We start from the raw sequence: 15,143 nt of genomic DNA, 5'->3' as shown, positions 1-15,143 counted from the left end.
CATCTGGCAGGTCATCTTCAGTAAACATTTCCTCATCCTCATTGAGAGATGTGAGCCACTGCATATCATGGCATGATGGAATTACTGCACACAGTCATTAGAAGTAATGGTCCTTGGACCAGTTGACTTATGGAGTTAATCTGGACTGCTGGAACTGAATCTAACATTTCTGGGAGCCATATGAAAGTTCAAAACATTGTAGGCACCATGGGGATTACACCAATGTTTGAGAATGATTTTGATACCAGTGATAAGATTGTATTACACAATATTTTTTCACCAGTCATCATGCAGGATGTGCAAGTGCATACATAATGGAAATGGGCACTTAGTGGAATGACTGTCAACTGCCATACATTACTCCCACCAAAATATGTTCAATGGTTAAACCAGTACATTGACTATTGTAAATCACAGCATCACTGCAGTGAGCATTTGTATTGTGCTTATGTAAGCCTGTTGAATGGTGTATGCTAGCTGGCAAATTCACCACACCACTCAAGCACCCACCACCTGCACACCAAAGCTTTAACAGCACTATGTCTACTGCCAACACCAGCACCTTCATCCTGGCACAATTGACTGACAACATCCAGCTGGTCATCACTGCTGAAAATGCCAAGTGGATGGTTGAAGAGGCTGCCAGGGTTACAATGCAAGCACTGAGAGGACTTCAGGGCTGGGACACTAAGCACTGGGGCAAAGCAGCTCAGCTTGTGTGGGCCCAGCTGGTAAGTGAAATTGTAGCCATGATATCCATTTCTGACATCTATGTAGGGAATGGTCTGAATGGTTGTTGATGTTAGATTTGGCAAGTCGCATGTAGCTCGTTCTGAACGCATCCACTCTGGGTCGTGAGAACTAATTTCCGCTTTAGACCCTTTTCTTCCTCAACACTATTACTGAATGTGCAAACTAACTCTCTGCGTCCTTGTGTTTGTTGTATTTACAGTGTCTCGCACTTATGTGCGAGTCCTCTTGTTATCCATGAAGACCATAGTGTGTCTCACAACAAGACAATACTTATTGTAAATGGGTTCAACACCCGGTGTTTCACTTCTATTGTTACATTACAGTATTTAGTTCTGCACTGTAGACCCCATCACCTCAGATGTTGTCGCTGTCTGCGCACAATTGAGGTGAGTACAATATCCTTCTGCTTACTTTACTATGCTTACCATGCACCTAGTTACTTGTATAGGTAAATATATACAGACGTTGTCGCTGTCTGCGCATGACTGAGTTACTTGTATAGATACTTCTGTGAGGTTATGAGCCCCGAGCTCTAATAGCCTACGAACGTCTCACCATCGTTTCAATATTCTCACTGTTAAATCGACCCTCATCTCCCCACAATGACCACTGCTATCCCTGTCACCACTGATACACTCCCAGGCAACATTCCGAAGCTCGATATCAAAGGCATGAACTGGGTGATCTTCTCCCTTCACTTCCAGACTGCTGTCGAAGCTAAGGAGCTATGGTCCCACTTTGATGGAACCTCTCTTTGCCCTGCCGGTATGACCTCCACTGATCAGGATGGATTCATGACAGTAGTCCCTCCCGACGCTGATGAACTCGCTAAGTGGCAGAAAAGCGAAAATATGGCGAAACATTTACTTACTCAATGGATCCCTGATTCCACTGCCCTTCAGGTGCATAGCCTTAGCAGCGTCGCTGCCATGTGGAATGAGATCATTCGTGAGTACACTGAGAAGGGAGCTTACACTCAAACAGATCTGCGAATGAAGTTTTTAGGCATGCAATGCCCTGCTGACAGCAACATCTGCCAATTCCTGGACAATCTGTGTATGAAGAGAGACGAGTTGGCAGCCATCAGCATACAGATCGAAGAAAAGGACTATTGATCAACCATCATCCAATCCTTACCCAAATACCTCGCCAGCTTTGCATCTGGTCAGCTTGCAACTGCTCATTTGTACAGCCCAACGCAAACTGTCAACCCCGATATTCTCATCTCCCTTGTTATCGAAGAATCAGAAAGATGAAGCCACAAGGAGACACGGCACTCACGTCCTAAGCAAAGAACCCATGAAGGTGACGTAGCCTTGGCCATGACCCCTGGAAACTCCTCTAATCGAGGATGAGGGAGTTGGAAAGGTCGAGGAGGAAGCTCCAGAGGGCACGCTTGCCAGCGTGGACCCTGCTGGAACTGTGGGTCGAGGGAGCACTACAAGTCTCAATGTCCTGATCCTGATAAAAAGAAAGAAGCTACATCCACTGCTAAAAATGGATCTGCTCATGCTGTGACACTTGACTCTGATGAAGAGGGCGCCTTCTCAGCCCATGCCTTGGACGAGCTGGATGATGAGGTGACGCTCCCTGATCTATTGAGTGTATCCTCGGATGATGACGATGAATATCAGCAACACTTCACTGCCTGCAACGAGGACTGGTTCAGTGAGGTGGAGGAAGTGGATGGCAAGGACTCACCTTGCAGAAACAGCTCAAGTCCTGATGAGCCCACTGAAACCTCCCCAGAGTTCACAAACCTTGTAAATGACAGCCCTATTAATGTGTGTGTCGTTGAACTCTATGATTCTGGATCCACTTGTCACATCTCCCCCTACAAGGAGAGATTTGAGGCCCTAATGAGCATACCACCTAGGTCATTCTCAGTGGCGACCAAACAACTCTTTAACACCACAGCTATGGGGGAGATGGTCATAGAAGTACCAAACAGGTATGATGTGACTAAATTGAGACTTATGGAGGTGCTATATTCGCCCAAGGTAGGATACACCCTCATATCCATCAGCCACCTTGATCAGCTAGGGTACTCTGTCACCTTCACTGAAGGCACCTGCATCATCAGGAACCCCACCAATGACATTGTTGGACATGTCCCCAAGTCCAAAGCCGGTCTCTATCACGTCATTCACAACGACGATCGCGACCAAGCGAACTCCATGACTGAAACGGTTACTGTCATGGAGCTTCACCAAAGGATGGGTCACATATCTCCGACTGCTGCCCACCGCTTAGCTGAAAAGGGACTCATGTCAGGACTGAAATTTGACTTGTCAAAGGACGAACTGACCTTCTGCGAAGCTTGCATATATGTGAAGGTGACCAGAAAGCCTGTCGCAAAGGAACGTGTCAGAGACCGAGCTACTGAATTCACGGAAGAAGTGCATACTGACCTCTGGGGACCTGCACCTGTTGAAACTCTCGGAGGATGGTGTTACTACATCTCGTTCACAGACGACAAGACACAACTCACCTATATCCATCTCCTCTGTCAGAAAAGTGAAGCTTTCTTGGCCTATAAAGATTTCGAGGCCTGGTGTCGCATGCAACATAATGCCTGTGTGGAGACTCTTCATTACGATCGAGGTGGCAAGTACCTAGGAAAAGAATTTGTGATGTACCTCAGGGCAGCTGGTACAAAGCAAAAACTCACTGTACACAATACCCCACAGCACAACAGCATTGCTGAGCGCCTTAACTGCACGTTGCTGGAGAAAGTATGTGCCATGCTACATGAGAGTGGATTACCTCACGCCCTTTGGGGTGAGGCAGTACATCATGCCATCTGGTTGAAGAACAGAACCCCCACTAAAGCACTTGATGGAGGAACACCTCTCGAAGCTGCGACTGGGAAGAAACCTGACCTTAGTTGAGCCCACACATGGGGCTCAAACATCTGGGTACAAATTGAGGGTGGAAGCAAGCTGGGAGGACGCATCGCTGAAGGCTGATGGGTTGGAATAGACGATAACAGCCCCAACAGATGTCATGTATACTGGCCTGAAAAGAAGTCAGTCACTGTCAAAAGAAATGTGTACTGGGACCCCTCCTCGGCTGAGCCATTACCTTGCGAGGGGGAGGAAGAAGATGCATACTTACCAAATGAGATGCTAATGTCTACAGCACCCGTTGCAGAGATTGCCGCAGCTCCATCACCTCCACCAGTTGCTCCAGCTCAACCCATGCCTCCACCGCTTCCAGCTGATCCACCTGTCGCAAAATGAATCCGAAAACCCAGCCAGCGCCTTGCAGAGATTCTTGCTGGAAAAGGTAGTACCAACCATCGTGGTACACCTGAAGTACCAAAAGGAGTTCAGTTACCTACTGTTGACAAGGAATGTTCAAACCCTGTCAGGCTCGAGGGGGAGCAAGAGACTGCCGCAGCCCTACTCACATCTATCATTGAAGACTTGGACAATGACCTATGTCAGATTGACCTTGCTATGGCAATGGACGAGATTACTGCTGAAACAGAAGCTCTCGAGCCCAGCTCGCTAGCTGAAGCTCGTTGCCGTCCTGATTGGCCACAATGGGAAAATGGTATAAGAGAGGAGTTAGCAACATTACGGGATGCAGGAACTTGGGAACTTGTCGACTTACCCCCCGGTGCAAATGTCATAGGTTCAAAATGGGTGTTCCGGGCCAAGAAGGATGCTGCAGGAAACATCATGTGGCACAAGGCCAGACTTGTTGCCCAGGGGTACTCACAGGTTGAAGGTGTCAATTACTTCGATACATTCGCACCAGTAGCAATGCTTGCGTCCATCCATGTTGTACTCACGATGGCTGCTCGCTCCAATCTACAACTCCGTCAGATAGATATCAAAGGAGCGTACCTAAATGGCACACTCACTGATGATGAAGTCATTTACATGCGCCAGCCTCCTGGATTCGAATCTGCCAATCACCCACACAAGGTCTGCCACCTTTGCAAAACTTTGTATGGCCTAAAGCAAAGTGGTCGTTGCTGGTACCAGAGGCTAGTCGAGATATTAGTAGACGAGCTCGGGTTCACCCAGTGTTCTGTCGACCAAGCTGTGTACTTCTGATGTTGCAACACCGGCAAGCTCATAATCATCATCGTACACATCAATGACTGCACTATTGCTGCCACACTTTCAAGTGGGATTGATGAGTTCAAAAGGGACATCAGAAAGTACATCAAGATAACTGACCTTGGCAAGCTCCATTGGTTGCTCGGGATAGAGGTCACCAGAAACCGAGATGAATGCACTATCTCACTGTGCCAGCATCCCTACATCGAATCGATCATCCGACACTTCAGCTTTGATGAGTTAAAACCCATATCAAACCCCATGGAACCTAGCACAAAGCTGCACTCTGGTCAGTCACCCTCCACCGGTGCTGAATACACTGCAATGAAACACATACCATATCGCAAAGCTGTTGGCTCGCTGATGTATGCCTCCCTGGGTACCCATCCCGACATCTCATATGCTGTGACCACTGTCTCCCATTTCTCCAGAAATCCTGGGATTCCCCACTGGGAAGCAGTTAGAAGAATATATTGTTACCTTCTTGGAACCAAGAATTTGAAGTTGATGTATGGTGGGACACCCAACGTGCTCATAGGATACGCAGATGCAGACGGAAGTATGGCAGAAGACTGCAGAGCGGTCTCAGGGTACGCTTTCTTGATAGATGGTGGCACTGTGTCGTGGTCCTCAAAATGACAGGAAATCATCTCACTGTCAATGACTGAAAGCGAGTACATGGCAGCCACCCACATGGCCAAGGAAGCCTTATGGCTTCAGTCACTCATCAGAGAGCTGTTTGGGCCACTTGCTGAACTGACCACATTGTTCTCAGATAATCAATCAGCTATTGCGCTGTCACACACCAAAGGTGTTTGGTGAGGTGGACATGGATGTAGCTGATGAATGGAGGTGAAGACCATAGCCCTCATGTGAAGAAGGACAGCCAGCAATGTCGGCAGTCATCCCTCGCACAAGAACAAGTTGACAATGCCAAAGAAAAAGGAGGAGGCAGGTTAAGCGCCAATAAAATTCTTAAGCGCCTGTGTACAGCATTCCAGTTTTCAACGTATCTCCACCAATTCTGCAGACACTGAAACCATTCCCACACTCGCTTGTAGTGCTCAGCCACGCGATCCTACCTTCCAAGATTGGAAAGGATTTGCACACTCCACACATTTCTACAGCACTCCCTCCAAAAGACGCTCATTTCACTAATTCTTCTGATATGGCTGCCTCCACATCAGTCATTTCACTTGTCCCCTTTGCTAGGGACCATGGCTACATATATCTACCAGGAGTTCCTACCAGCTTCTGTCCTGAAGCGTCCTGGTACATCCCACCCTCATCTGCCCCCTCTCAGCCCATCCAGCTTGGACAGCATGTTCTTTTTGTCAGTATGACCTCCAGGAGGACATTCTTTGGTTGCCTCAGGTCTGTTGTTCGCTTGGAAAGGTCTTGTGTGGTCATTTCAGTCTCTCTGGTCCAAGAAGCATATGGATCCTTCCTCCCTGCCCCCTGCAATGTCTTTATACCTGGTCTCATCCGTTGTTCTTCCAAAATTGCAACAGCTACAGTATAATCTACTGTTCTCCACTCTCCCTGATCGCATCCATGATGAGTATGATGCACATCTTGCCTCCTTGTTGCAAGATACAGCAGAAGATGCTCCCCCTTCATCCTCTCTTCCAACAGAGCCTCATTCATGAAGTTTTTATTTGCTTCACTGAGAGGATGGTTTGGGGGGGAAAGTTGCAATCCCCTATGCTCCTGTCACCCCACAGACCCCCAAAGCTTGACCCCTGTTGACATCTGACTCACCCTGTCTGCTTTTGGATGTACTATATCAGCATCAGATCAGCACTGCCTCTCTGTCATCCCACTTTGGCCTGGAAGTGATCTCTTCAAGATGTGACATGCACAGCCTCCCCCTAATGTGATTCCAGTGCACTTTCCCAGTTCCTGACGTTGCTTGACTCATACTGTGACATTCTGACTGTCTTTGACTCACCTATTGCCAATACTTACCAATCTTTTGACTTTGCTTACTGATTCTTTGCTTTTTGGCTTACTTATCCTTACCAATGCTTACCAATGCTTTCCAAGATGATTACCCATCGCTTACATTCCTTACTCATCAGTTACCAATCACTTACCAAGTGTTTGCACCTTGTTTTCCATAGGCAATGCCCCTGTACTGTATATAAGTCACTGTACTTAGGTAGCAAAAAAAAAAAAAGAAGACATCAGAGAGCCCCTCTTGCTCGCAATTTATCATCTCTCAGTAAATCATTCATCAGCTTCAATAGTTGAGACTTTATTAAGGGTCTAGCTATCATCTACTTCACTTATCATCATCTATCATCCATATACTTCACTCCAAGCCCTCCCTGAGCTCAGTACAGCTTAGGACATTGAATTAAGTCACCATCCATCCTTCTGTAGGCTGACAGCAGTCTACCCTATTGCTTTCTATCACATTCTTGCTCCCTCTTTGTCAGGAGCACCCCCAACCCTCAGCACTCATCTTTGAGTGTTGTAGCTCGCAAAAACCCTCCCAAAGAACTGGTTCTACCATCTAGGTACCACATAGGCACACCACCACTCGCTTTCATTGTCTTTTGTGTTGGTTTTGGTTGGTTTTCACCACTGAACCTCACTTTGACTCACAGTGCTCACCAAAGATCATCAATATCATGCACACACCAAACATATCAATATCCATTTCCACTTCATCCACTGGGTCGTTGAAAATGGCAAGATCTGCTTAATCTACTGCCCCACCACTGATATGGTTGCCGACACCCTGACTAAAGCTTTACTGTCGCCCAAGGTGAAGCACTTCACCATTGAACTCGGTCTACGTCCTACTTGAGGGGGAGTGTTAGATTTGGCAAGTCACACATAGCCCATTCCGAATGCATCCGCTCTGGGTCGTGAGAACTACTTTCCGCTTTAGACCCTTTTCTTACTCAACACTATTACTGAATGCACAAACTAACTCTCCATGTCCTTATGTTTGTTGTATTTACAGTGTCTCACACTTATGTGTGAGTCCTCTTGTTATCCATGAAGACCATTGTGCATCTCACAATGAGACAATACTTATTGCAAACAGGTTCAACACCCAGTGTTTCACTTCTATTGTTACATTACAGTATTTAGTTCTGCATTGTAGACCCCATCACCTCAGATGTTGTTGCTGTCTGCATGCAACTGAGGTGAGTACGATATCCTTCCGCTTACTTTACTATGCTTACTGCACACCTAGTTACTTGTATAGGTAAATATATACAGACATTGTCGCTGTCTGCACACGACTGAGTTACTTGTATAGATACTTCTGTGAGTTGAACATCTACCCCCAGCATTCAAGATCCCTCCACATCTTATTGCTATTGATATGCACATGGTTGACCTGGCAACAATCTTTGCCACACAGATGTGGCCACCTTTCAACCAGATGATGACAGCATGAGAGGCCAATGTGAAGGATCATGTGTGGTATCACCTTTGTCACCAGCCTAAGTCTCACCCATACTACAAGGTCATGGAGGAGCTTACTGGGCCTTCATTGAGGGCCAAGCACCAGGCACAGCTGGTGGATAAGGGGAAGGGGAAAGAGTTGGGTACAGATGAGACTCAAAGGATTTGGCTTCTGGGTGAGCACTAATTCTGAGGAAGGCAATTGGGTAGACTGCTGATACAGGATCCAAAGATGCACCCACAGAAACTATGGCTATGACCACTGGAGTTGTGATGCAGAAGCTGGGAAATGAGGAGGATCAGAACAGGGAGAAGGCATGGGGCCATAGCCAGTCAAGATGTGGCCAGCCAGCAGCCAAGCCTGTCAATGCCAGTGATCAGACCAGTAGAGGCCAGAGCCAGTCAAGGAGACCAATGAAGAAGGTGAAGCCAGCAGTCAACAAGGATGTGCAGGACTGGTGAGACATCAACAACCTTCCGGAGTCCTGGGAGGTAGTGCTGGAAGCTGAGCAGTGTGTGAGATGCTGGGACAGGAGTTGGCCCTGTGCAGTGCTAGCTGGCAGGGCATGTTGGCAATGCCACTGTACCAAATACTCATGCAGCTTGTTCAAGGGGAGGGGAGACAAGTCTGAGATGCAGCGAAAAGCCTCCCATTCAAGGCCTCACTGGGAATGATCCCCAGAAGACATGGCCAGCCTTCCCATCACTTCAATGCTGGCTGTGCCAGCTCCATCAACCAGTCGATGAGCCAAATGTCAAAGGGCACCAAGCTGAAATCAATCTGCCAGTCCATCCAAAGTAACAAGCTGTCATTCATCCCCTGGCCCATGGACTGGCCACCCCAGTAAGTTATTCACAGTCCTATGTTTTTTGCTAATCAGTTGAACTAATATTTCTATTGAGTAGTGGAAATTATTACTCCATCATGGCTACCCCAGTCATGGTCTCATGCAAGAAGCATTGCAACAGACCCACCCATCACTCCAGCACCAACTACTACAACTGGTGCTGATGATCTGTGCCATTGTGATGAGTATCAGGAAGAGGTTACCATCCTCAAGCAGGAGAATGCTGACATGAGGTGGGCAATAGAAGTAACCTGTACTGAGCTTGCTGCTCTCCATCAGGTGGTAGATGCTATCCATAATCACCTATTCCCAGCCCCAGACATGCTTAACCATCCTCTCACCCCATTTCACATTACTTCCAACCCTACACTGGTACCTCACATGCCAGTCATGGTGGAACTTGGCACTGCAACTGGTGTTGTCAAGGTTCAATCATCCTGAAGTCGCTCAAGACAGGAGTCCACTGAACCCCCCAGCTTCATTTGAGGGAGGTGCCAGCTTTGAAGTGCCTCCTTCGAATGTCAAAGCTGTGCATGGACCTGCTGGAGGTCTGGCAATCTCTATTACTCCACCACCACCAGCAGTTGGATCAGTGCCCAGACAGGAAGGTAGGATGGAGGTCAACTAACATCAATGTACTTGTCATTTTGCAATCCATTCATGTTTTTTTTGTCTTTGTACTTGTACTTTGTTAGATGCAGCAATATATTCTATATTGTCAAAATGTGATCTCCAGGAAGAAGTAGCTACCACTACTGGTAGTTGTTACTGTATGATTCAGATACTGGAAAACCAATCTGGTATGGTGATGTCTGTACCAAGGCCATGGTGTTACAAGTGCTAAGGGCCAATGGAGTCATGGTTCACCTAGATGATTGAATGATGACTGGCTGGCATAATTCAATTGTTTTTGCTGTATAGCATGATGGTGACTTTCATGGTATTGTTCTGGCTTGCTGGAGGCTGTAAGGCATTGAATTCACAGTTTAAATGTACTGGGTAGTTGGCTAGTCTTCTGGTCATTACCAGAGCCACCATTGTGGTAATACATGCATCTCTGGCATGGTACTGGTACCAGTATGTACATACACTGTGGACCTGCTCCTGGGAGGTCAGGCAGGTCAGGCATGGCATGGTATAATTTCTGGGCAGGCCTCCATGGCATTGGCACCAGGATGGCATTCATGGCATTGGTGCCAGGACAGCTTGACTGATGGCCTCATGACATTGGGGATGTGCCAGAACTCATTACAATGGTGCTGTGACAGCCTGCATGATGGCCTCATGGCATTGGGGATGTGCCAGAACATATGGCATAGGTGCCAGGACTGCTTCCATGGCATTGGTCTTGTGCCAGAACACATTATAATGGTGCCCTGATGGCTTGCATGATGGACTCATTGCATTGGGGATATGCCAGAATACATGGAACCAGTGCCAGGGCAGCTTCCATGGCATTGGTGTTATGCCAGAACACATTACAATGGCATAGGTGCTGGAATGGCTTCCATGGCATTGGTGTTGTGCTGGAATACATTACAATGGTGCTGGAATGGCTTTCATGATGGCCCCATGGCATTGGGGATGTGCTGGCACTCATTACACAGGTGCCAGGATGGCCTGCATGATGGACCTGTGGCATTGGGGATATGCTGGAATACATGGAACTGGTGCTGGGCCAGCCTCCATGGCATTGGTCTGGTGCTGGTACACATTACAATGGTGCCAGAATGGCCTTCACAATAGGCCTCATGGTATTGGGGATGTGCCAGAATACATGGCATAGGTTCTGGGATGGCTTCCATGGCATTGGTGTTGTGCTGGAACACATTCCAATGGTGTCAGGAGGGCCTGCATGATGGCCCCTTGGCATTGGGGATGTGCTGGAACACATGGACCTGGTGCCAGTGCCAGCTCACAATACATCAGTGCTGGGACATCTTCCATGATGGCCCCATGGCAGTGGCAATGTGCTGGAATATGTGGCATTGGTTCCAGCATGGCTTCCATGGCATTAGCACTGTGCCAGTTCACATTAAATCAGTGCTGGCCAGGATGGCCTCCATGGCATTGGTCCTGGGTTGGTGTTGGCCTGGCTCACATTGCATTGGTGCTGGGATGCCTTGAATGGCATTGGTATTGGGTCTGCCCACATGGAATTGATGCCAGGACAGCCAGCATAGCATTGGTGTTGTGCTGGCCTGCATGGCATTGGTAATAGGCCTGTTCATATTGCATTGGTGTTGGCCCAGCTCACATGGCATTCATCCCAGGATGGCCTGCATGGCATTGGTGGTGGGCTGGCCCACATGGCAGTGTTGCTGGGATGGCTAGCATGGCATTGGTGTTGGGCTGGCTTGCATGACAGTGTTGCCAGGGGTGAACTCAGGGGCTGAGCCCATCCATACCTTCTGGGGACACCCAACTCTGGGCTTACCTGGGACTACTCATATTGCGGTGGCTACACCCTAATCCCACAGCTGGCTTGTACCCCATGATGACAATTCTAACCTCTGCCCAGCCATTCTCCATAATGACTCCTACTCTTGGGCTCAGCTGTATGCTATGGTGACATGCATTTATTGGGCTCTCCCATAGTCCATGATGACACTTACTCCCCAGCCTGGTTGTAACTGACAATGACAATTCAAACCACAGCTGCACCATTCCTCATGACAACATTTCCTCTCAGGCTCAGCTGTACTACATGGTGACACTCATCAGTTGGGCTCTCCCATACTACAAGGTGACAATAGGTTCATGGCTCTCATGTAACACATGTGCACAAGCCATACATGGGCTCAACTTCTGCTGGCCAACTGTCAGCCTCCGCTGACCATCCCATATGGCCCAACCAGGTGCATGGGCTTGCATCACAACATATGGACAGGCCCTTCAGTAGTATTATTTATATCATCACAACATATGGGCAGGCCTGGCCCCAGTAAGATGTACCCTGTCGAAACATAAAGATGGGCCCATCACTAAGGGCCTGTTCAGTAATGCAATTAAAAATGATTTTTCCTGCAAAAAACTCAAATGAAATCATGAAAATTTGTTAAGTGAAATATTGCCTGATGAGTGTTCAATGGGCCTTATTGTGGTCTGTCAAACATCAGAGAAACAGGGAATGACAGAATCATGGTCACGACCAGTCAGTGATGGGTTTAAACAGGTTTAAACCATTTTTTTGCTTCCTGATGAATGTCACAACATGAGGGAAAATTTGATTGCTGTTCAGTAGCCCTTATTTTACCAGAGCATAGTTGTTCCGTTCATCTTCCTGTCACCTTCTGTCCCAAGTCCTTATGGCCAAAAAGTCTGCAAAGGGGTTTCAAGTTTCCATAGCTGAACTGGGCACAACAGGTGGCACAGCCACACCACAAACAAAGGCAGATGCCATGTCATGGTCCAGCACTGATGAGTCAGTTCTTGTCAGTGAGCTCCTTGAAGCCAAGGACAACATACTTGCAACAGATAGTGGATTCAAGCATGAGGCCTGGGTTGAGGTTGAGAAGGCCCTTCAGGGCAGTGAAACTAAGGGCACCAGCTGGAGGCACTTCATTCATAACCTCTCTGGTGACATCCCCACAGTGATGCATGGCCACAATTCACCTTGCTTCAGAGGAGGAAGGTCTGTCTGATAATGAGATGGCTGATGTTGCTGACTTGTTTGGCACAAGTCAGGCTGCTGTGGAGGGGTATCTCAGCTTGAGGAAGGGTGTCCAGTCAGTTTATTTACAGAAACAGCTTGAACATTTCTATTCCTCTGATTCTTGAGTGCCTAGATCAACTGTACCTACTGTTCAGCTAGATACCTCTGATACTCTGTCTACATTGCATCTGCAATGTTGTCTCATCATCTGTCAGCCCTAGTCTTTTCTGCAGGGGATATTTCTCCTCCAAGGTCATCAGGATCATGAGTGCAAATAAAGTTGAAAAGGAAGCAGATGGCATGAATTACCTTGGCTTGCACTTTGATGGACAATTCAAGAAGTGTTTTCAGGGAGGGGAAACAATGCTTGGCAACACCAAATATGTGCTCAACTACATTGCAAGCTGATGCATGTTGAAGGTTAAATAGCTCCTTTGGATTCTGAGGTCTGATACCCATTCAATGCTGGTACATGAATAAAGAACCATGTGATGACATACCTATTTGCTGATCTTTCCCATTCCTTGAGATGGTAGTGGACCCCACAATATGGGACAAGCAGAGCATCACAAGAGGGGAAACCTGCATCAGCAAGATAGTACTTGCCAGGGGGAATGTGAAAATCCCTCTCACAAGCATCATGATAGATGTGACTGTCTGCAGCACTGCCCTCCCAGCCACTGAGGACATATTGAAAGTGCATGTCAACACTGCAGGATGCAAGCACATTCTGTGAGATAAATCCCTTGCGATCTCGATAGGGGGCTTGCATATGGGTGGGCACAAGAGCAGCAATATGAGTCCCATCAATGGCACCAAGTGCATCCTTGAAAAAAGGGTAGAACTTTGGCTGGCCATGAATCTCTGGTGGGATAGGAGCATTATGGCCTGGGAGTTTGACATAAGATCCATAGACAGGTGGTGAGATACAAGCTTCAAGCACCTGATGAAACACTCTGATGGTTACAACTCAATTCAGATCTTATCTAGTACAAATCATACTATGGACTCACCTTGATATTGTGTCACCACTGTGCTGGAACTGTTCTTGTGTTTCACAGTTGGAGTGGCCCTTTAGAATGTAGAGGAAGATTGCAAGATGTTCCTCCACTGTAAGGTTACAGGTGGGTCGCAATTTGCCCACTGTCCATAGGGTATATGCCAATTGATAGAATGTGGGCTGGGCCATACCAATATTCTCCTGGAATTGCAGGGGATGGCCAGTGCAAATCTCATCTACCCATTTCTGACCAGTCAGAACAGAAGTGTGCTTGGGAGTTTTCTCAAGTGAAGCTGCATAAAGAGTTGTGACAGCAGCAGCAGCTCCTGCAGCTAGGGCAACTACTCATCTATCTCTGATTCAACTACACCACCTCTTGTAGCTAGGATGGTTACACACTGATGCTTCTGCATAATGCTGCCTTTTTCTTTTGTAGTTTGCCACTGTCATGCAATTGAAGTTGAGGGAGACATTGGGGGCTAATCTGATCAGCATGATCAGTGAAATCCAATCTCTTTCAATTTTGTTCCCATGATTGGAGTCATGCCACACTTGTGACCATGAGATTTCATTCAAGTTCTCATGATTAGGTAGGGTTCAAATTCACTTCAATCAGATTTAATTGTGTTACTGAACAGGCCCTAATATCATTTAATAGAGTCACAACATATGGATGGGCCCATCCACAGTAAGATGTACCTCTGACAAAACATAAAGACAGGCCTGTCAGTAATCTCATGTATAGCATCATGACATATGGACAGGCCCTTCAGTAGTATTATTTATATTGTCACAACATATGGGCAGGCCCAGCCCCAGTAAGATGTACCCTGTCAAAACATAAAGATGGGCCCATCAGTAATGCTGTTTAATAGTGTCACAACATAAGGACAGGCCCTTCAGTAGTATTGTTTATATTGTCACAACATATGGATGGGCCCATCAGTAATATCATCTAATAGCATCACAACATAAGGACAGGCCCTTCAGTAGTATCATGTATATCATCACAACAAATGGATGGGCCCATCTAGCAAGATGCACCCCTGTTGCAACATAAGGACAAGTCCATGTATGGTATTCTTAGGCAGCAGAAAGGGAGATCCAAGCTATCTACATAAGGACAGTGTCACACACCAAAGGTGTTTGATGAGGTGGACATGGATACAGCTGATGAATGGAGATGAAGACCATAGCCCTCATGTGAAGAAGGACAGCCAGAAATGTCAGCAGTCATCCCTTGCACAAGAATGAGTCATCAGTGCCAAAGAAAAAGAAAGGGAGTGAGTTAAGCACCAGTTAAAATTCTTAAGCACCCATGTATGACATTCCAGTTTTCAACATATCTCCACTGTTTCTGCAGATACCAGGACCATTCCCACACTCAC

General features: G+C 47.1%; 2 protein-coding genes across 2 annotated transcripts; both read left to right on the top strand.

Moving 5' to 3' along the window:
* Positions 1-539: 539 nt before the first annotated feature.
* Positions 540-789, top strand: F5J12DRAFT_896929 (uncharacterized protein; the record flags this gene model as incomplete). Its single annotated transcript, XM_051747988.1, has 2 exons — positions 540-731; positions 778-789. The coding sequence occupies 2 exons, from the start codon at positions 540-542 to the stop codon at positions 787-789; spliced, it is 204 nt and encodes a 67-aa protein (XP_051595981.1).
* Positions 790-8,316: 7,527 nt separating this feature from the next.
* F5J12DRAFT_785933 (uncharacterized protein) lies at positions 8,317-10,886 on the top strand (the record flags this gene model as incomplete). The annotated part of the gene is made up of 9 exons (XM_051743332.1): positions 8,317-8,428; positions 8,476-8,710; positions 9,041-9,096; positions 9,159-9,333; positions 9,527-9,708; positions 9,882-9,961; positions 10,022-10,065; positions 10,112-10,181; positions 10,593-10,886. The coding sequence occupies 9 exons, from the start codon at positions 8,317-8,319 to the stop codon at positions 10,884-10,886; spliced, it is 1,248 nt and encodes a 415-aa protein (XP_051595980.1).
* Between the last annotated feature and the right edge of the window lie 4,257 nt (positions 10,887-15,143).

Source organism: Pisolithus orientalis (genome assembly GCF_024613125.1).
Source record: "Pisolithus orientalis strain OTSU chromosome Unknown F5J12scaffold_45, whole genome shotgun sequence".
NCBI classification, from domain to species: domain Eukaryota; kingdom Fungi; phylum Basidiomycota; class Agaricomycetes; order Boletales; family Pisolithaceae; genus Pisolithus; species Pisolithus orientalis.
This window is presented reverse-complemented; position numbering and strand designations above follow the sequence as displayed.